We start from the raw sequence: 20,622 nt of genomic DNA, 5'->3' as shown, positions 1-20,622 counted from the left end.
CTCACAAATCCATGAATCACACATCTAAATCTGGGCTCAGGAAAATAAAAAGGTTGCAATATACCTGGATGTGGGAACCAAGTTGGTGTGCTCTTTCGGCCTCTTACACGTTTTGTGGCTGGACACACTGATGACAGAGTGACTCAGAAGGGGCCCTTCACCGACAAACTGGGACCAATCTTAATTCCCTGGAGACCATCATTTATTTTTGGTAAATGCCGTCCAAGAATATACACAGTATCATTCCCGCAGAACAGTCTACAGCATGAAAAGTCCTGAAAACACGGTGACATAAAGAGTCCACAATTTCCAGATTCTTCAATAATTTAATGTTCTCTGCCCTAAGGCTGTTAGACCTTAAGGGATGCAGGTCTGGTTATGTCCCAGTGGTAACACAGGACCTGCTGTACGATGCGTGCTAAACACACAGCAAAATTAAGAAACTCGAGGTGCTTCTTCACTTGAACCTGTTTGGCTTCTCTCCTTTGTAACAGGGGTTTGATTTTCCCAAATAATGAATGACTTAAAATAAGGTGCTTAAAAATTCCACACTGAGTCTCAAGATAGTGAACAAACACTATTTAAAAATGCCCTCTGAGCCTCAGTTTCCCCCCTTCAGTAAAATGAAGGGATTGGGTTTGAGTTAGTTTTGCAGGCCACACCACGGATGGGTGAACTAAATTTGCTGTTACAAACCCCAGCAGGGAGGAGGGTGAAGGAACCCAACTGCAACTGTGGATGTGAGAGGATGAGTAGTGGCTGAGCCAGGGCAGCAAGTGGCTGGAAAACCGACCTTCATGAGGTCAACGTCCACTCTGAACTTTCAAGTCTCAAAAGTATGTCTTTGTCTTCTGATCTGATCGAATATGATTGTCTCATTCCAGTGTATGTACTCACTGTAGATTTATGTACAGAACTAAATATCCGTTTATTCCTTTATAAACCGTAATGAAACCAGTCAGGTATTTCCCCTCACCAGCAGATCTTGCTTTGGAAAAACAAATACACAAATTTCAGAAACCTCAGAAATTTCATTAAACCTGCAGAAAAGCATAATTCATTTTGGAGTTCAGTTTTATGTTCAAGGAATCAGTTCCTATCATAAAGACAATTACTGTAATCTCTTTGCCATGCAAAATTACCCCCATTTATTGTGGACCAACTGCAGGTCCAACTACTGCCTCTGATGAAGGCACTCGGCAAGTTCACAAATAACATCCTTGAGGACGGCCCCTTCCTGTTGCGCACAGCGTAGTCTCAGAACTTGGGGCCAAAGTAAGTAAAAAGCAAGCCAACATCAAATGGTTCTCCTGAGGCCACTGGTACTAAACTCAAGCCAGAAGGCGACCTCATGACCTCTCCAGGAGCTGCCCATCCATGAGCGACAAAATGTAACCTCTATGTACAAAGTTCCAACTATCAAAAACAAACAGGAGTTGAGCATAAGCTACGGTTGGCACTTCCTCTCGGAGCAGAGAACCATCTCACATGTCAGAAGGTAAAAGGTAACCTGAGGTCCCATCTGCTGATCAAACCAAGTGCCTGTTCAAGAGGGTAGGCGCAGGGCAGAGGAAGAAGGCAGCCAGCAGTCAAGGGAGGGTCCCCTCTGAGGCCACAATCTCTTGTGATGCCAGTGTCCTGACCTGGACCTCAGCACACGGGTTACCCTCGGAGCTCACATAATCTTCCTGGTGATGTGATTCTGCTAAAACCCAAACTTCTTGACCAAAGACTGATTTGGCAAACCAAATCCTAGCCTGGTGCTTGCCCCTTCCCTGGGACGTGATTCAGATCCTGACGGAAACACCGCTAGAGCAGCTAACGGAATCAGAGTGCCAAGCTCTGTGACAAAAGTATGGAGATGACATTCTTGATTCATCTCACGTTCAGAGGTTGTGGTCACTAGAAAAGCGCTTCAGAACACTTCATTCCTTCCTACTAGATGCAGACATATGCCGAGACAGGCATCGCCAGCAACCTTTCTTGTTTTTAAACGTTTAAAAACCAAAGGTGCTTCCAACCATAAGCCAATCTGCATGCATCCTGCATCCCCTAAGAGGGGGATGAGGGGTGGGGGACCAAGGCAAAAAACAGACAACTACAAAATATGCCCTAGAAAAATGCAAGATCCTCATAAAACCAACATCTCCTCACCAGATATCCTGTTAAGCACAGTGTTGAAGGCTCATGAGAAAACAAAGTGAGTACTGTAGTTTAGCTTGGAATGCTGAACATGATTTCGAATGATCCTTCTTGCTGCTCCGAGAGGAGAGTCGTTCCACTCCAGCAAAGGAAGAGAGTCGGGAGTCAGCAGCCACCCTTCCCTTTCGGTCGGCATACCAACTCTGACTTGCGGGTGAGAGAATTAGGCTCTAAGGATTCAATGCTAATTGCAATTGCTCTGCACTGAGGAATGTTGGCCAGAGTTGCAAACCGTCATGGGGCTGACCCAGAGCTGAGTCCACCTTTGTGGCTGGAGAGGTTTTCGTAAACTCTTGCACTCCTCTGCTCCACACCTGCTTCGGTCCTGCGCCTGCCTGACAGTGGCCAGTCACAAAGCACCACCCTAGGGTCCTTTCCTCACCACCCTCCCTGCAAAGCACATCTCGCCCGCTGAGGTCTGTGTCCTTTCCAGAGAGGGTCCTGGCTGGAAAGCAGAAAAAGAACTCTGAAGAACAGACTTGGGGAAGTAAGTCTACACAGAAAGCTAAAAACCTAGCCAAGGTTTCCAGAGTGACGCCGCCCTCAGAAGACAAGGCTCCCGGAAGAAAGGGCGTGAAACACCCGAGCTCGGGGTGGTGGTCCCCACGGTCTTCTGCTGGTTCCGCACCATCCCCCCTTGGCTGGGTTGTACATTCACTGGTTGTCAGGAGTTTCTGATGCTGCTGGGGGTGGGGATGGAGGAGAGGACTGGCAGAACGTCCTGCCCAGCTCGCGAGGCTCTACACGTCGTATCGGTTCAAAGTGTATGAGTTTGGGTAGGTGGGCCGGCCGTACTGGAAGTGATCTGTCAAGATGTTGTTGCGGCCGTACTGGTAGTCGCTGTGCGGGGGGAAGAGTGTGCCGTTGTGGGGCTTCTCCAGGGGGCCCCGGTGGTGCTCCTTACTGCTCAGGTCCCCCGTCGTGACGGGGAGGAGATGCTTCCGGGCTTGCTGGTTCGCGTCATACTTGGTCTGCAAAGTCAAGAGAGCAGTGACGCCATCAGCTGCATGCCTGGGGTGCACGCAGAGGACACAGCGGGGCTCGGGATTCATGGTCAAGAGGCCTTCAAGGTGACACAAGAGTCACCCCGAGTGGAGCTGGGGCACGCCCAGTGCACAGTTAACGGAGCAGCCCTCCCTGCCAGCAATCCCACAGCTTCACAGGGAATACACAGAACCTTCGCGAGGAAGGAGTGAAATTCCCAATAGAGCCTCAGTAGAACTGAGAGCCGAAATAGAGTGAGGCGTGAGCCTGGGGCATCTATGAGGGCAAGTGGAAGCCCAGGATGGAGGGAGCGGAGCCAAGACCATAAGCCAGGCAGTGGCAAAGCTGGGAGCTGGAACCCCTGCCTCTTGGTTCCTGCTGAGGCCCCATCCTTTCCACCAACGCTCGGTGCCTCCTTGGGTGTCAAAAGGACAGCCTTCCCCAGCCCAGACTCACCTTGTTGTACAGAAAGACTCCGAGGATGGCCGTCATCATGCCCAGGACGTTGGTGCTGGTGACAGGGTTCCGCAGCATGATGAGGGACACTGTGATGACCATGATCCTCTTGGTGGCGTTGGCGACCGAGTAGCTCAGAGGGCTGATGAGGTTGAGGATGCTGAAGGCGATGACATTCTGGGCAAAGTTACAGAAGCCGCTGACAGCCAGGAGCAGGAGCGTCCAAGGCCACTGGGCCACAGAGGTCTGCAGCGATGGAAGAACGAGAACGGCACTGCGGTCAGAGCAGCTCACCTGCCCTGGTGGGGGTGGTGACATACAGTGGCTTCTTGGGGGCCACACTCCCGGGAGGGGAACAGACCCAGGCAGCTCATCGTGTGATACCAGGTGCTTTATACGTACCCTCTGTCCTTCACAACTCTGCATGGCACCGCAATAGTGATTGCCACCCATTCCTGCCAAGGCAGTGGAGGTTCGGGGGGGACATCAGGTACTTAAGGGGTGCAGAGTATGACACGAACCAGAGCTTTCCCCTGTCCCTGGGCAGGGAGGGTCGGGGCTCTGGGTTAGCAGAGCAGGGTCTACATACTGGACATCACCTGTGTGAGCTGCTGTGACAAAGTACCACAGGCTAGAGGGGTTACAAAAAACAGATGTTGATTTCTCACAGTTCTGTGGGCTGAAGTCTAAGATAAAGGCGCTGGCAGATTCCACATCTGGTGTGCGCCCTCCTGGTGTAGTGGCTCTCACTGGGTCCTCACAGGGCAGAAGTGGCGAGGGAACACTGGGGTTTCTCTCTTTTTAAAAGCAATTTTATTTATATGTTTATTGGCTGTGCTAGCTCTGCATTGCTGCACGGGCTTTCCTCTACTTGCAGGGAGAAAGCGCTACTTTCTAGTTGCAGTACACGGGTCTCATTGTGGGGGCCTCTCGTGGTGGAGCGCAGGCTCTAGGGCTTGTGGGCTCTGGAGCACAGGCTCAACAGCTGTGGTGCACGGTATCAGTCGCTCCATGGCATATGATCCTCCTGGATCGGGGGTCAAACTCCCATCTCCTGCGCTGGTGTGCAGATTCTTTATGCTTAGCCGCCAGGGAAGCTCTGGGGCCTCTTAGAAGGGCACAAATCCCATTCATGATGGGCCCACCCTCATGACCTAATCACCTCCAAAAAGCCCTGTCTCCAAGCACCATCATGTTGTAAGGTTTAGGTTTCAACATATGAATTTTAGGACACAGACATAGTAGACATTCTTCATTGTATCAAATGGGGAGGTCCTGGGGTGGCAGCCCCTGGGTGTGTGAAGACTCCCCCCCACAAGGCTGAGAGCCCAAGGCTCTGGTCTGTCCCATCACTGGAAGCCCCCAGGCAAGCTGCCCAACCTCTCTGGCTTCATCTCTGCAATGGGGAAGACTGATCTTGATGAGTGTGTATAACACTGCTGCTGTGAGGACCAAATGCAATCATGGTTTTGAAAGTGCTTTAAAACAATCCCAAGTCAAACGAACAGAAAATGATGTTATCATCAAAACTTTAGTTGCTGATGTCCCTGGTTGTCCAGTGGTTAAGAATGCAAGTGCAGGGTACACAAGTTTAATCTCTGGTCCAGGAAGATTCCACATGCTGCAGAGCAACCGAAGCCCGCATGCTCTAGAGCCAGTGCTCTGCAACAAGAGCACCCATCAGGGTGAGAAGCTCGGCATGCCGCAACTAGAGAAAGTCTGCATGCGGCAACAAAGACCCAGCACAGTCAAAAATAAAATAAATACGAATTTTAAAAAACAAAATTTTACCATCTGACCCTCGCCAGAATGAAGCCACCATAATAAAGGGGGCCTAGAAGTAAAAACTAAGATCATAGCACCCAGTCCCATAACTTCATGGCAAATAGATGGGGAAAAAATGGAAACAGTAACAGACTTTATTTTCTTGGGCTCCAAAATCACTGCAGAAGGTGACCAGAGCCATGAGGTTAAAAGACATTTGCTCCTTGGAAGAAAAGCTATGACAAACCTACACAGCATAGTAAAAAGCAGAGACAGCACTTTGCGAACAAAGGTCCATAGAGTCAAAGCTACGGTTTTTCCAGTAATCATGTATGGATGTGAGAATTGGACACAAAGAAAGCTGAGCACCGAAGAACTGATGCTTTCAAACTGTGGTGTTGGAGAAGACTCTTGAGAGTCCCATGGACTGCAAGGAGATCTAACCAGTCCATCCTAAAGGAGATCAATCCTGAATATTCATTAGAAGGACTGATGTTGAAGCTGAAGCTCCAATACTTTGGCCACCTGATGGGAAGACTCAATTCATCAGAAAACACTCTGATGCTGGGAAAGACTGAAGGCAGAAGAAGAGGGCAACAGAGGATGAGATGGTTGGATGGCATCACCAACTCAATGGACATGAGTTTGAGCAGACTCCAGGAGATGATGAAGGACAGGGAAGCCTGGTGTGCTGCAGTCCATGGGGTCACAAAGAGTCAGACAAAACTGACTGGCTGAACACCATAAAGCCCAACTAGCAAACATTAGGACCACAAACTCTTCAAAGAGCCTGGGCTGATCTCAGGCCAGCTCCCAGGCTGCTCTGGCCTCTCACAGGAGGACACAGCTAGATCTCTCAGGACAGTGGTGTCTAGTGGCCTTGCCAGGAAGGGAGCTGCAGCAGTCCTTGGGCAGAGGTCTGATTCTATCTCCAGCACCCTCTGATAGGGAAGGATCACACAGTCCTCTTAAAAGTGAGGGAGATCCAAGTAGGGACCTGCTCAGAATTGCCTTCAGGGTGAGCTGGCCTGTTCTCCCAGGAATTCTTCCCTGAGGTAACCCAGAGGGACTTACAAGCTATTTTTACAAGGCAGGCTGCTTGCAAAGATATCTTCCAGAAAAGCAATCCAGCCAATCCAGCTTTTTAAAAGAACTGACATACAAAAAAGTTGAGTGTTTCTTCCTTCTGGTGGATAGTTCCATGTGTTTCCACACACATATATTGATTTGTGTAGCCAACACCACCATCAGAGTTCAGAACAGCTCCGTCACCCCATGACACTCTCCAGAGCTTCTCTATGCACCCCCCCTCCCCCAACCTAGGCAACCACCTAGGTGTTCTCCATGATAGGTTTGTCTTTTGGAGACTGTCCTCTAACTGGAAAGATGCAGCATGGAACCTTCTCAGACAGGTTTCTTTGACTCAGCATAATGCCTGTGACACCCACCCAAGTTGAAAGGGATGACAGTTGGTACCCTTGTCATTGCTGAGAAATGTTCAGCTGTACAAACAAATCGGGTTCTTTCTTCATTCACCTGCTGAAGGACATCTGGGTTGTTTCCAATACTCTGTGATCATAAACAAGAGTTGCTATCAATGTTGTGCACAGGCTCCTGTGTGAACCTGAGTTTCATTTCTCTAGAGCAGACACCCAGGAGACTGCTGGGACATATGGTCAGTGTATGTTTACCTTCAGAAGAAACTCCAGATGTTTTCCAGAGTGGCTGTGCCATTTTGCAGCTTCTCCAACAACAGGAAAGTTCCAGTTGTGCCCCATCCTTGACAAACATGGTACTGTCAGTACTTTTCACTGGAGCTATTCTATTAGATACAAAGCGGCACCTCCTCATGGTTTTAATCTGCTTTTCCCTAATGACTAATGATGTTGAACATATTTCACATGTGTACAATCTCAATGGTGAAATTGAAGTCTTTGGCCTATTTTGAAACTACTCAAGTTTTGAGAGTTCTTTATATATCCGGAACACAAGTTCTCTGTCAATATCTCACTGGCAAGTATTTTTTCCCCCAGTCTGTAGCCTGTCTTTCTTTAGTAGTGTTTTGGAAAGCAAAAGCCTTTAACTTTGACGAAGCCCCCTTTAGCAAAATTTTTTTTTTTAATGGACTGTGCTTTTGGTGTAACGTCTACAAACTATTTCCAAGTCATGAAGATGTCTCCTCTGTTTTTTCTTCTAAAGGTTACCATTTTTGCTCTTATATTCAGGTCTAGAATACCTTATGAGTTAAATTTTGTATGACGTGTGAGGCTGAAGTCAAGGCTCAGATCTTGCATGTGGATGTTCATTTGCTCTAACACCATTTGTTAAAAAACTATCCTTTCTCCAAGGAGTTGCCTTTGAACCTTTGTAAAAAATCAGTCACCCATATCTGTGAGTATAATTTCAAGCTGCCTATCTGCTCACTGATGGATGTCTTTCTCCACCAATATCCGTACCTTTATACTAAAGTCTTAAAATTATGTAATGTGATTCCTCCAACTCTGGTCTTCTTTCCCAAACTTATTTAGCTATTTCAGTTCTCTTGACAGTCAATGTAAAATTTCCAATCAGCTTTTCTATATTAAAAAAAATTTTAATATATACAGGTATCTATCTACCTCCAAATATATACACACGGGGATAATTTCTCAACTTTTTTCATTAATGCCTTTGCCCAGCAGAAAAATTAAAGTTAAAATTTAAGTAATGATTTACAGTTGAATATAAGAAGTATAAGATTTTGTTGAGTAGAAAGAATTTTATTTCATCCTTTCAAATCTATTTCTTTATCTTGTTTTATTGCTCTGGCTGTGGTGTTAAGTATCATGGGGAATGGGCCTGTTGAGAGTGAACATCTTTACCTTATTCCTGAATTTAGGGGAAAAAACTTTCAATTTCTCATCATTATGTTAGCTATATATGCCTTTGATCAAGCTGAGGTAGTTTCCTTCTATTTCTAGTGTGTTGACTTTTTAAAACTCATGACTGGATGTTGGGTTTTGTCAAATGCCTTTTCTGCATGAGTGGTATAACTATGTGTTTTTTATCAGGCTATTACAGTAGATTACATTGATTGATTTCAAAGTATTGAATTAGCCTTGCATTCTTGATTTAAATCTCACTTTTTCATAGTGTAGTATGTTATTTAACATATCCCTGCATTTGATTTATTCTAATATTTTATTAAGGACTTTTGCCTCCATGCTCACAAGGGATATTGGTCCTTTTAGTGGTTTGTTAACACAAACCAAAAGTGTTCTTTTCCTCTTCTGTTTTCCACAGGAGATTGTGCAGAACTGGTGTTTATTTTTCCTTAAATGTTTGGTAGAAATTACCCATAAAACCATCTGGGCCTGATGACTTCTTTTTAGAAGGCTTTAAACTATGAATTCAATTTCTTTAATAGTTATAAGATTCAGGTTATCTTTTTCATCTGGAGTGGGTACATTTTGACAGTGTGTGGTTTATGAGGAACGGGTCTCTTTCAGTTGTCGTTGATTTTATGTATGTAGAGTTGTCAGTAGTGTTTTTATGGTTTTAAGTTCTGTGAGTTCTGCAGTACCGGTCCCTTCTTCATTCCTGATTATTTGTACTGTCTTACCCCTCTGTCTTTTTTGGAAGGGTCAGTTTTGCTTAAAATTTTTTTTCTTTTCCCTTGAGACTTCCTCTTTGTTTCATGGATTATTTAGAAACGTGCTGTTTGGTTTCCAAGTGTTTAGACATTTTCCTGTTACCTTTTTGTTATTTACTTTTAGTTTTATTATGATCAGAGCATATACTTTGTATATTTCCAACCCTTTTCTTAAGGTTTTTTTTTTTTATGACATACAACATGATCTATTTTGGTGAATTTCCACATGTACACTTGAAAAGATGTCTATTCTGCTGCTGCTGCTGGGTAACATACTCTATAAATGTCAATGAGATTTCCAGTTGGTTGATAGTGGTGTTCAATTCTTTACTCCTGATCTTCTATAGATCCAGTGATTTTGGAAATTCTGTATCTGCTGGATATAGAATTACGTGTTAACGGTTCTTTAGTTTTAGTACTTTACGAATGTTATTCTACTTCATGGTTTCTGATGAGAAACCCACAGTTATCCAAATTGCTTTCTCCTATAAATAATGCATCCTTTTTCTGTTTTCAAGCTTTTTTTGTCTTTGAATCTTTTTCTTTCTGTGGTTCAAACTAGATACCTTCTGCTGATATATCTTCAAGTTACGGACTTCCCTCTGTCATCTCCATTCTGCTACTGAGTTCATCCAATACCATCCAGTGAGTCTGAGTTGTTTCTTCCATCCTGAAATTTCCACTTGGTTCTATCTTCTATTCTTCCCATTTGTGTCAAGAACATTCTTGGAGCATGATTATAAATAATTGCTTTAAAGGCTTTGTCCAATAATTTCAACATTTGTGTCATCCCAGTACTGGCATCTGTTGACTGTCTTTTCTCATAAGACTTGAAATTTTTCTGTTTCTTTGTATGCCCAGTAATTCTGGATTATATCCTGGACATTTAGAATATTATAAGACTCTAGGTCCCATGGAGAATATTGATATTTGGTTTTAGCAGACTTAGCTAGGTTCAGGCTACAAGCTTGACCAGCCTCCACTGGGTAGCGGTTCCAACACCAGCTCTGATTTCAAAGCCTTTCCAGTGGACACAGCTCTGTGCCAGGTGTGCTCTACCAGTGGCCAGTCTTGGTCCTGGGTAGTGGACTATATCCTGTCTTTGTATGCTGTTAGGATCAGATCCTCACATGTGCAGCTCAGGATTTTGTTGTTTTATTTTTAAAATGGTAATTTCGGCTTTCCAACTTTAACTGAATTTCAGATTTCTGCTTGCTTTTCCATTTTGGCTCCGCCTTTTTTTTTTTTTTTGGTCGCACTGCACGGCATGTAGGATTTAGTTCTGTAACCAGGGATTGAACCCATGTCCATGGAAGTGCAGAGTCTTAACCACTGGAACACCACAGTAGTCTCTTTTATGGTGTTTTATGAGATCATTTCCCCCAGGTTCCTTCTTTCTATGTCTCCTTGGTATTTTCTGGTTTCTGAGGTCTCCCTCTTTCAATCATCTAGTCAGAAAGCTGGACTTAATAACCTGACTCTGATTCCTTCCTACAAATGTACCTCCATCTGGGGCCAAGCAGTGGGAGGATGAAGAAAAGAAAAAAAAAAATGCAACAGGGGCTAATCCTATCCTGCGACTGAAGAGGGAGGTTGCCCACCTCAGCATCTTAGGTGCCTGTGGGACCTTGCTGCCACCACCAAATGGGACTGCTGGGGGCCTGGGACGTGAGAGGACAAAGGAAACAGAAAACAGAGGATTCCCCCTATGCTCTCAGAGCGTCATGAATCTCCTCCCCCCACCTCAGCAAGCTAGTAAAGAGGGCTTTTCACTCTCTTCCTCCCCCAGTGCCCACTTCTGTGTTTCCAGATGCTTTAAGTCCAGGCTGAAGATACAGGAGGCAAAAGAAAGCAAACCCACAGCTGGCTCAGTGGTACTTTGTAATCTGGTTTTCTCCACCAGCCTGCCTGTTCCCATTTACTTTTTAGTTCTCAAATACTGGCTTCACCCATCCTGTCCAAGCTTTAAAACTGGGCCACCTGCTTCAGAGTCTGGAAATTCATACCTGGCTACAGTTGAGCTGTTGGCAGCAGGTCTGGAACTGTCTGGGAACTGCCTGCTGCTATAGCCTTTGATTCCTGGAAACATGGTGATTAGCAGGTCCAGATGATGCTCTCCAGCCTAAGCTTTCTCCCTTCCTAATGGAGCACAGCACCAGGACAAACCTAACTGACCTGGCTGCTATGGGAAGATGCAGGGGAGGGTGGGGGAGCCCCGCTAGGAACCCCACTTTCAGGAGGCAGCACTGTGGAATACTGTGTGCTGCTAGGGCTGCTGTGAAAATGTACAAGGGTCCCATCAAGGTAAAAAATATATGGCTTCAGGGCTTTCCTGATGGTCCAGTGGTTAAGAGTCCACCTGCCAATGCAAGGGACAGAGGTCCAGCCCCTGGTTCAGGAAGATGCCATGTGCTGTGGGGCAACTAAGTCCATACACCACAACTACGGGGTGTGCATGCCAGGGCCCGTAAGCTGGCAACTACTAAAGCCTGCATACCCTAGAGCCATGCCCTGCAGCAAGAGAAGCCACTGCAGTGAGAAGCCTGCACACCACAAGTAGAGAGCAGTCCCTGGTCGCTGTAGCCAGAGAATGCCTGCATCTAGTGACGAAGACCCAGCCCAATCAAAACTTAAAAAACAAAAAAATGACCTTGACGAGAAACAGAGGTTACCAATAGCAAGACAAGTAAGTTTATTACTAAAAGAAAACCAAAAAACGTCCTAAATGCAAGAGAAAGCAAAGAGAGCAACGAGACAGCAGAGCAAAATCTACGTATAGCTGTTTGTGAGTGCGTACAGAGACACCGATGAGTTAGCACGGTGTAACAGCACTGATGCCATACCTAGACGCTACAGAGCAGCCAACAAAAGGAAAAGGAAAGACCCGACAGGTCAGTGTGGAATGATCCCCAGGACGTGTTACTGGTGAAAACCTTTTCTAAGTATCTAAAATATCTAAAGAGTCACTATTTGTATAAGGAGGGTGGAGAAATGAACACACTTGGCCCTCAGTACCTCTGGGGGATTGGTTCCAGAAGTCCCCAGATCTGAGGATGCGCAAGTCTCTCATATAATAAGATGGCGTACTGCAGGGACTTCCCTGGTGGTCCAGTGGCTGAGACTCTGCGCTCCGAACGCAGGGGGCCCAGGTTCGATCCCTGGTTAGGGAACTAGATCCCATATACCACAGCTAATCATAAAAAAATCCCAAGTGCTGCTAAGACCTGGCGCAGCCAAATAAATTAATTAAAAATTTTAGTTAAAATAAATAAAATGGTGTAGTACAATTTATACTCAGCCCTCTCTATCTACAGCTTTCACATTTGCAGATTTAACCAACCCTGGATTGAAATTTTGATCCTTGGTTAAAAATCTGTGGATACTGAGGGCTGACTATATATAGAAGTTTGCTTATGTTTATGGAAAAAAAAAAACACACACACTGAGAGGGTAAACCTAGATCATAAAAATGGCTACTTACAGGGGTGGGGAGAGGAGGCAACAGAAAGTGAAGCCAGACTTCTTTGAATAAACCCTGCCATATCATTTGGAAACATAAAGGTGTGACATACTCTATGTGGGGTGGGGGTGGGATTGCCTAAAAATTGAAAACAAACGAAGTAAAGGAACCCAAACGTACATGAAGTTGGTGACAGAGGCACACTGTGAAAACAACTATTTCAAGTACCCTTAGAACACAATATTCCAGTTGTCCATCTGTAACGAAGGCTGCTCTAAGGACAGAGAGAGCTGCAAAGAAACCTAAACCGTGTACCTGCAGCTGTCTCATAGGGACTCACTCTGAAGCAACTATCCGTGTGTGCAGTTCAATCATGTATGAATAGCTCTGGTGTGTGTGAATAAGAAATGCTGTGAGAAGCCAAGTGTACCAGAAAAAGATGCAAATAAAAAAGTCAAAGCAATAATAAGTCCTGCAGTGTTACACTGGAATGGGAATGAACTGGGATAAACTCTCCCCTGTGCCACCAAATGCGTCTTAGTTTTCCACTACAAAGGCTTAAAGACGAGAACCCAACAGCAGGGCGGACACACAGCGCTCAGAAGGTGTCTAAACACCACTCTCTCTGTGGGAAGCAACCTGGGTTCCTGAAGGAGCTCTGGGATGGGAGGTGCACAAGATGACGGAAGACACCCTGTGGGACCAGAAGCTTCCAAAGGCTGATAGGTGCTCTCAGGAGGGCAGGGAGCCAACAGGAGGGACTCTATCGGCCCAAGCAAAGATAATCTGAATATTAAAAAAATTATGTGTACACCTGACAAGCATGAGTTCACAGGAATACAAAACAATAAAAGAACCCTCCTTCACCTGAAAAAAACAAAACCTTAACTCACTAGTTAACACTGAAGTAAGCGCTAACTCTTTACTCTGAAAACTCATAATTGAAAAGGCGAGAGAGGCAGTAAATTGCTTTTTGTGCACTGTACTTCCAGGTAATAAACTAGTTCTGGTTGATGATGGCAAGTTCATCACAGAAACATTACAGCTGATCAACACGGAAGGCAAGTTAGAACATGGAGCCAGTTTCCTCACCCTGAAACCAGAGATAACCGCCACTGCACCCATAGATGGTGGTAAAGATTAAAGACCAATGTCAAGAATCCAGTCAGGGACTTCCCTGGTGGTCCAGTGGTTAAGAATCTGCCTGCCAATGCAGGGAACACAGGTTTGATCCCTGCTCCAGGAAAATTCCATATGCTGTGGAGCAACTAAGCCCATGAGCTGCAACTACTGAGCCCACGCACGTAGAACTTGTGCTCTGCAACGAGAAGCCACTGCAATGAGAAGTCTGGGCTGCAATGAAGAGCAGCCCTGCTCACTCCAACTAGACAAAGCCCAAGCAGCAACGAAGACCCAGCGAAGCAAAAAATAAATTCTAAAAATTAAAAAAAAAATTGATACACCGATCTTTAAAAAAAGAATCCAGTCAGACCTCATTAAGCCCTACACTGACTCCATCCACCTCAGACCTGGAAGAGCCATGCCCAGCTCCTTATCACTGTTGCTTGCATTAATTTCTAGTACATTCTCTGGAGGCTGGTCCTGTAGGTGGTGTGTGGGAAGATGCTCTTTCCTGGGCTCAGCTCAGAGAGCTCTGGGTACATCTGGAGTCAATGGAAGTCCGCACAGAGATGACGCCAAGAAAGGACTCGAGCAGTGCAAGCACAGTTTCAAAAAGGCCAAGTGAGACCGGAACGAGACTGAGGGTGAGACGGCCGCCTGTGCTGCCGCTTCTTCTTCCTTGAATGCACTGGCACGGATGCAGCAGTTACCAGCAGCTGGGATCTAGCACGACTGAGAAGGAAATACACAAGAAGCCGACTTCCTTGACTGCATGCAATGTGAATCATCGAAGAGCTGAGAGCTAAAAGGGCTGGCGGTCAGAAGCCCGATGCCCCAGTCAACACAGAGGCGTAATTCCCTGACAAAGCACCCACTTCGGGACCAGCTAAGGAAAGGGCATGTTCTTGGCACAGGACAACTCACCAGGTCGCTGCTGACCAGGAAAGCCGAGAGATCTACCAGGACCCATGTGGGGATCATAAAAAAGACGGCATGGCAGCCCAAGATGTTCAGCAGCCGGAGATGGTGGATCCTTGAATCTCTTAATACCTGAAGAGAGAAAACCTCTTTAAAGGCTGGTTGTAACTATAAGTGGCAAGAGGGGCTCTGCATACCCAGGCCCCAAACATGGTGACCGCACATTATCCCTGGTATCTGACCTTGACTGCCAAACCTACAAGTGCACCTATGATGAGACACACTGCCCATGACTGAAACAAGCACAGTGTTTCATGTGCAAAGGACCGAGAAAAGAAAAACAAACAAAAACAGCAGCACTCAATTGCTGGTGAAGCTACAGTGAAACAGGCACTCTGAGATGGTACTGGTTAATGTCTAAATTGGCACACGGTTCCAGAAAACAAGCAGGCAAAGTGTATCAAGAGCTGTAAATGTCTCGTACCCTCTGACCCAAGAGTGGTAAACTCATCAAAAGGAAATAACCTGAGAAACAGAAAAATGTTTAACACAAAGATGTTCATAAATTGTATTATTTGTAGGGAATAGTTGGAAATAATCTGCAGCTGCAAAAGGGAAACCAACTGTGTTAATTATGGTACCTGAAAAGAATGGGATTACTATGAATTAGCGATAATTTTTAATGATATGGGAAAATGCGATGTTAAAATAATAAATGAACAAAGCAAAACTGAAAAAGTATGTATAATATTGCAGCTCTAAAAACCATGCAGGAAAAAACCCCTAGCATTAACACTAGTTCTCATTAGGGAACAGTACTGTGACTTTCCTCAAGAAAGAGGAAACCCTGAGCCAGGGGGTAGGTCTCTGTTGAGTCTTGATCCCCAGCACCTACTACGGTGTCTGTCACACAATAGGTGCTCAATAAATTTTCTGATTTCTTTTCACTGTACTTTTCTCTATTTTTTCACATTGAATGTAAGTCAACTTCATCATCATCATCATCATAATAATAATAATAAAGCTATTTAAAAAATAAAACAATAGAAACCAGTAGAAGGGTGACAGGATGTTTTTTGTTCCAACACTGAAGAAATCTTTACCTGGCTACTTTTTTAGACGCCACCCGCACACCCCAGAAACAGCAGGTGCATCCTGGACAGCACCCCAGTACCTTTTTGGAGAAAATATTCTGAAGCGAGAAGCAGAGTGTGGCAGCAAGGGCGCTGACAAGCCCCCACATGTCGAAGGACAGCTCGGTGACGGTGGCCAGCAGGACGCCGCTGATGATGGGGATGAGTGACAGGTACACCTGTTAGAGGATGGCAGGAGTGGCTGGCAGGCCAGGGTTGAGCTGGGCCGCCCAACACTGATGCCCGGGGGAAAGCCCTGACTGCTCTCTCTTCCCTGCCCAAAGGGACACCACCTACCACTCTGGATGCCAGTGCTAGCTGTGACAGTAATACTCTGGGGAGTGGGGGGGAGGCAGATGGTTCTCAGAGTACCTGAGGGCAGCGCTGTGTCACTGTGGGCTCCCCCGCACCCCCATTAAGAGCCACAAACCAGGGCTGGTCCTAATAGGATCTACCCAGCTGCCGCCACCAACACACCAGGATCTGAAACTAAGCCTCTGATGGGCTTCCCGGGTCCCTCTTATTTTGCACTCTTCCAACATGCAGTTATCCCTGGTGAGGACACTCCCCCTACACCTTCTCCAGCTGGAGACCTCCTTTCCCTTCAGGGGTCAGTTCACAAAGGCCATGAACTTCCCCTGACCCAATGCTCCCTAGACAGAGTCAGGTTCCCCAGCTGTGCGTTTTGGGAACAGTGCTCTCCACCCACCAGAAGCACCCTTTACATCGTCTGCGTCCCTGCACTCCTTTAGGGCAGCTCTTTGTTCACGGCTCTATGCTGGTGCCCGGCCCTTAGCAGGCACCCAACAGCTGCTGGCTACAAGAACGAGGAGTGAGTGCTGTTACCAGGGTCTTCCAGAAGGTTCAAGCATTTCCGGGCCTGGAAAGTCCCAGAGCTCTCACGGCTAAATAGGCTCCCAACTTCCAGAGAAATGGGGTCCATACCCAACATGTGGCTTTCCTTACTCCTGGCTCATCCTTCCCCTACAGAGGATACTCATAAAGCACTTTGGGGACTTCCCTGGTTGAGACTCTGCCCCCAATGTAGGGGGCTAGGGTTTGATCTCCATTCAGGGAACTAAGAATGGAGAACAGCCAAAACAAATAAATAGATTAAAAAAAATAAAACACGAAAAACACTTCAGAGATTTTGGGAGGAGGTGGTGAGGCACCCCACCCCCATCCCCACATACACAGGGTGAGTAAGAGCTCTGAATTCCAGAATTCCTGCTCCCTCACTACTGGCTGGCCCTCAGGTTCTTCCCTTTGAAGTCTCATTGCTTTCCCTGAGATGAAATGATCACCGACCTGATCTGGAAAGGGTGGGGCCACACTTACTCTATCATCATCATCATTAGTCTCCTGCCTAAGCCATTCCCCCATCTCTCCTCCCTGTGAAAGGTTCTGGCTCCCTGCCCAAGCCAGGAACAATGACCCTATCAGGAAGCCTGATAAACACAGTGGGATACTGAGAGAAGCAAGCCACACACCTCCTGGTCAACTCCGACCTGGGGAGACCAGTCACATCTGCCACCACCCTGGGGGTGGGCTGCAGGGCACACCAGATCTGGCAGGGGACAAGACTGACCGAAAGAAAACACCAGCCGGGGTGGCCCCATTTCTATAAGCTAATCCAGGGCCCCGCCGTTCTAAGTTACATAAAATACAGGACGCCAGAAACCAACCACACAGAAAAGAGACGCTCTGTCCAGCATGAAATGGATTCCAGCTGGGACAACAGGAATCCCACTTCCACTTAAGGACACAGGGCAAGGCTGTCTCTGGCTGAAGCCACAGCTTCTCTCACTCCAAGCCAGGAAATACCCTGGCTTGGCATCTCAAACAGACCCTGGATTGTGCCCAGAGCATCTTCCCCATGCAGCCCTGGGCTCTGCGGGCTGCTCTCACTTCCATCTCCAGACATTCACAATTCCTGGCTGTTTTTATTTCTAAGACTTTGCTGGGCTTTGCCAACATCAGATTCCTCTGACTAGTTTCTCACTTCTGACCCCAGAAATCCTGAGCCTGACCACTATCTCTTGCAATGATGTAAAACTCTGTCAGAGTTCCGTTCCAACAAGGAGTCAGATATTCCAACCCTCATTCCACTGGAGGGGGGTGGTCTGGTCAAGGTGGGACCAAGTTATCCAAGTTGCCTACCAGCAACCCCAGGTTGGGAATCCAAACAGGGAGGACCGCTGGATCTGAGATGGGCGGCAGCATCCTGAGACCACACATCAGAACCAACTCAGGAACACACACCCCACATGCTCAGGAACACTGCCCCAGGGGTGATTCCAGAACGTTAGCAGCAAAAGAGCCACCAGAGGTCTAGAAGATGACTTCCTTATTTGACAGGAAGCCAGGCAGCCTGCAGACCAGGAACCTGGACCACGTCACCAGCTCAGCAACAGCTGGGAAGCCTTTGGGGCCCCCACCGGACCAGAACCCTCCTAGGTTACCTTGGTGCTCTGTTTCTCCTTCATGATGATCCGGGACAGGAGGACCACCCAGATGGGCATGGTGGCCTTGACTGCAAAGAGAGGGTAGGGGCATTCAGGGAGCTGCGCTAGTCCCAGAATCCACTCTGGGACCTGTCCCAACCCCACTGGGGTGGAGGGGTAGGAAGGCTTGGCTGCCACTCAAGTCACTTCAGCTCTTCCTTACCTGTGGGCCCTCCCCGAACCCAACAGTTCTGATCCGCCCTGCTCACTTCCCAGCTTTCTTCTCAGTCCCTTCCCTCCCGGAGAGCCCTGCGCGTGTCCCTCTCTTCCTAAAAGCTTTGGCGGCCTCCAGCGCCTTCTGGACTGAAACGGACTTCTAATTCCGACATTCCAGGCCGTCGAGGGCACCCCAGCCGGCGCACTCCGACCCAAGCGTCAAAGCCCCAGGTGGCGTGCGCCAGCCGCCGCCCCCTAGGCCAGCCTCGGCACCCACCGGTGTGCGCGTAGGACACGGGCACCTTCCATATGCTGACGTGCGCGGACACTGATGCGAAGTACTTGCCGAAGGCGAGCGGCAGCACGTAGCGCGGGTAGAAGCGCGGCGGTAGCAGCGGGCCGGACGACTGATGCGGACCGGGCCCAGGGCCAGAGACGGGCGGCGCCGGGGGCACGCGCCAGGCGCGGAGCAGAGGCGGGAGTCCCGCGCACAGCGCCAGGATGTGGCACAGCGACACGGTCACGGGGAATGGGAAGGCGCTCAGGATCACCTTGTTGACCACATTGCCGCCCGCGCTCAGCGCGTACCACAGCAGGCACAACGCTGCCACCCGCGCGCCCTCGCGCGCCCCTCCGCCGCCGCCGGCTCCCGAGCCCCCGGCGCCCGCGCCCACTCCCACCGCCGCCGCCGCCGCCATCCTACCCGAGCGGCCGCCCCTTCCCGCCCGTCCGACGGCCCGACGCCGGGCGGGGGCGGGGCCGGACGGGGGTGGGAGCGCCAGCCAAAGCTGCTGCCTATTAGCCACCGTCGCTTCCGTCACCGCCACGCGCCGGCCGACGCGCCCGCCACCACGTAGCGAACGTAGGCCCCGCCTTCCTTTGGGTGGGCTTCCGGGAGGGCGGGGTCTGTCCCGGAAGCGGAAGGAAAGGGGACCGTGAGCCCAGTAGGGCTCTGAGAGTAGTGGGCTGGCCTGAGCGAGCGTAGACTGGATCCCGGAGCACAGGCAGGAGGGGCGGGAGGGAGCGGTAGGACCCCGCTATGTCGGTGTCTGTGAGCGGGCGATCGAGCTCGCGGGTCAAACCTCGATATCCGGGCTGCATTGGAGCCCTCCAGCCGGATTCCTGATGGTCGGCGGCGGAAGACAAAGGTAAAAGACCAGACCTTTCGGGGAGAGAAACCGAATGGTGAAAACCTCGTCATGGGCAAAATTCTTTCTGCAAACCGGGAGCGAACTCCCGTGGCCGCACTCCAACTGAGGGGCCAGCCCAGAGCGCCCTGGAGCACGTCTCGGAATGCGCTGTGCGGTATTACTGTCTTCATTTCACCGACTGATGGACCGAAGCCCAGAGAAGGGAAGCGACGTGGCATGGGTCTTGGCATGGGTCTTCTGGCCAGTTTGGGAGTCGCAGTAATGGCAACCTCCTCGGGCACTTGTCTCTAGGGATCTGCAGGAGGGAGGGGCGTGGTGCTGGCCCCTACTGCCGATGCTCAAGGACCGGTTGGGATAGAGCAGCCCAAAGCCGCAACGGAGGAAAGCAAAGCGGTGTTTTCAGCAAGATGATCTTACACCAGGACTTTGTTTGAAATATCATGTACTTCCAACTTTGGGGGTGATAGGGAGTGTTAAAATTTTTCTTCTACTGTATCTTTACTTGGCAAAGTAAAAAGTGGCAACCCAACTTGATCCGCAAAATGTTGGTGGGAAGTCACAGCCTAACCTTGTGTTCTCAAAGTCAGGCAGTATCTGTACCCTAGGGCTTACTAGATACTCAGACACAGGAGAGGTGCCTGCAGGGGGTGAAGGAGCAGTGACCTCCCTCAAAGCCCAGGTCTGAGAAAAGGAGATGCTCACGGGGTGCCAACCTGCACCTTAATAGCTTCCAGCTGTGCCTCTGACCCTTTGTTGGCCTCAGGAAACCCACATGTCAGCTGGCCACATTAGAGGTAAGAAAACAGGCACAGTGGACTAAGGAAACTAGTTATTCCACAGCACACATGGTCCTGATGACAAGCTTTCACCCCACCCCCACCCCACCCCCCCCCCCCCCCCGCTAAATTTGGATAATTTAATCCTCACAGCTTTGGGGTATCACATATCTCCCAAATGGGGACAGGTGTATAGGAGTAAAGTGATTAGCCCAGGTCCATACAGGTGGTAGATGGCAGGGGCAGAGTTTAACCTTAGACTGCCCTCAAAGCTACTTCACCCACTTCTCAGAGAGGGTATGCCCTGCACCAGGACTATGTCAGAATTCCCCAAGGCTCTGAAACTGTAGCTCTGCATTGATTGC

The 20,622-nt window shown here is 48.3% G+C and overlaps 1 protein-coding gene and 1 non-coding gene across 2 annotated transcripts; one reads left to right on the top strand and one right to left on the bottom strand.

The window, feature by feature from the left end:
- Nucleotides 1–184: 184 nt before the first annotated feature.
- Nucleotides 185–19,079, bottom strand: SLC35E1 (solute carrier family 35 member E1). Its single transcript, XM_043911094.1, has 6 exons — nt 18,608–19,079; nt 18,133–18,203; nt 15,712–15,849; nt 14,544–14,669; nt 3,643–3,888; nt 185–3,173 (listed from the first exon to the last, which is right to left on the bottom strand). Exons 1-6 carry the CDS (start codon nt 19,026–19,028, stop codon nt 2,943–2,945), a joined length of 1,233 nt encoding a protein of 410 aa, XP_043767029.1. The 5' UTR covers nt 19,029–19,079; the 3' UTR covers nt 185–2,942.
- Nucleotides 12,135–12,207, top strand: TRNAR-CCG. The gene has a single exon. It is a non-coding gene; the product is annotated as a tRNA-Arg (tRNA).
- Nucleotides 19,080–20,622: the final 1,543 nt, after the last annotated feature.

The sequence above is a fragment of the Cervus elaphus genome, chromosome 9 (genome assembly GCF_910594005.1).
Source record: "Cervus elaphus chromosome 9, mCerEla1.1, whole genome shotgun sequence".
Lineage (NCBI taxonomy): Eukaryota > Metazoa > Chordata > Mammalia > Artiodactyla > Cervidae > Cervus > Cervus elaphus.
This window is presented reverse-complemented; position numbering and strand designations above follow the sequence as displayed.

Bases quoted from the DNA above. Each gene is read 5' to 3' on its own strand.
- SLC35E1 (XM_043911094.1), bottom strand. From the start codon at position 19,028: ATGGCGGCGGCGGCGGCGGTGGGAGTGGGCGCGGGCGCCGGGGGCTCG. The intron at 15,850-18,132 runs GTAACCTAGGAG...ATCCTCTAACAG, and splicing joins AGGAGAAACAGAGCACCAAG to GTGTACCTGTCACTCATCCC. The intron at 3,889-14,543 runs GTGAGTTGTCCT...CCATCGCTGCAG, and splicing joins TCCTGGTCAGCAGCGACCTG to ACCTCTGTGGCCCAGTGGCC.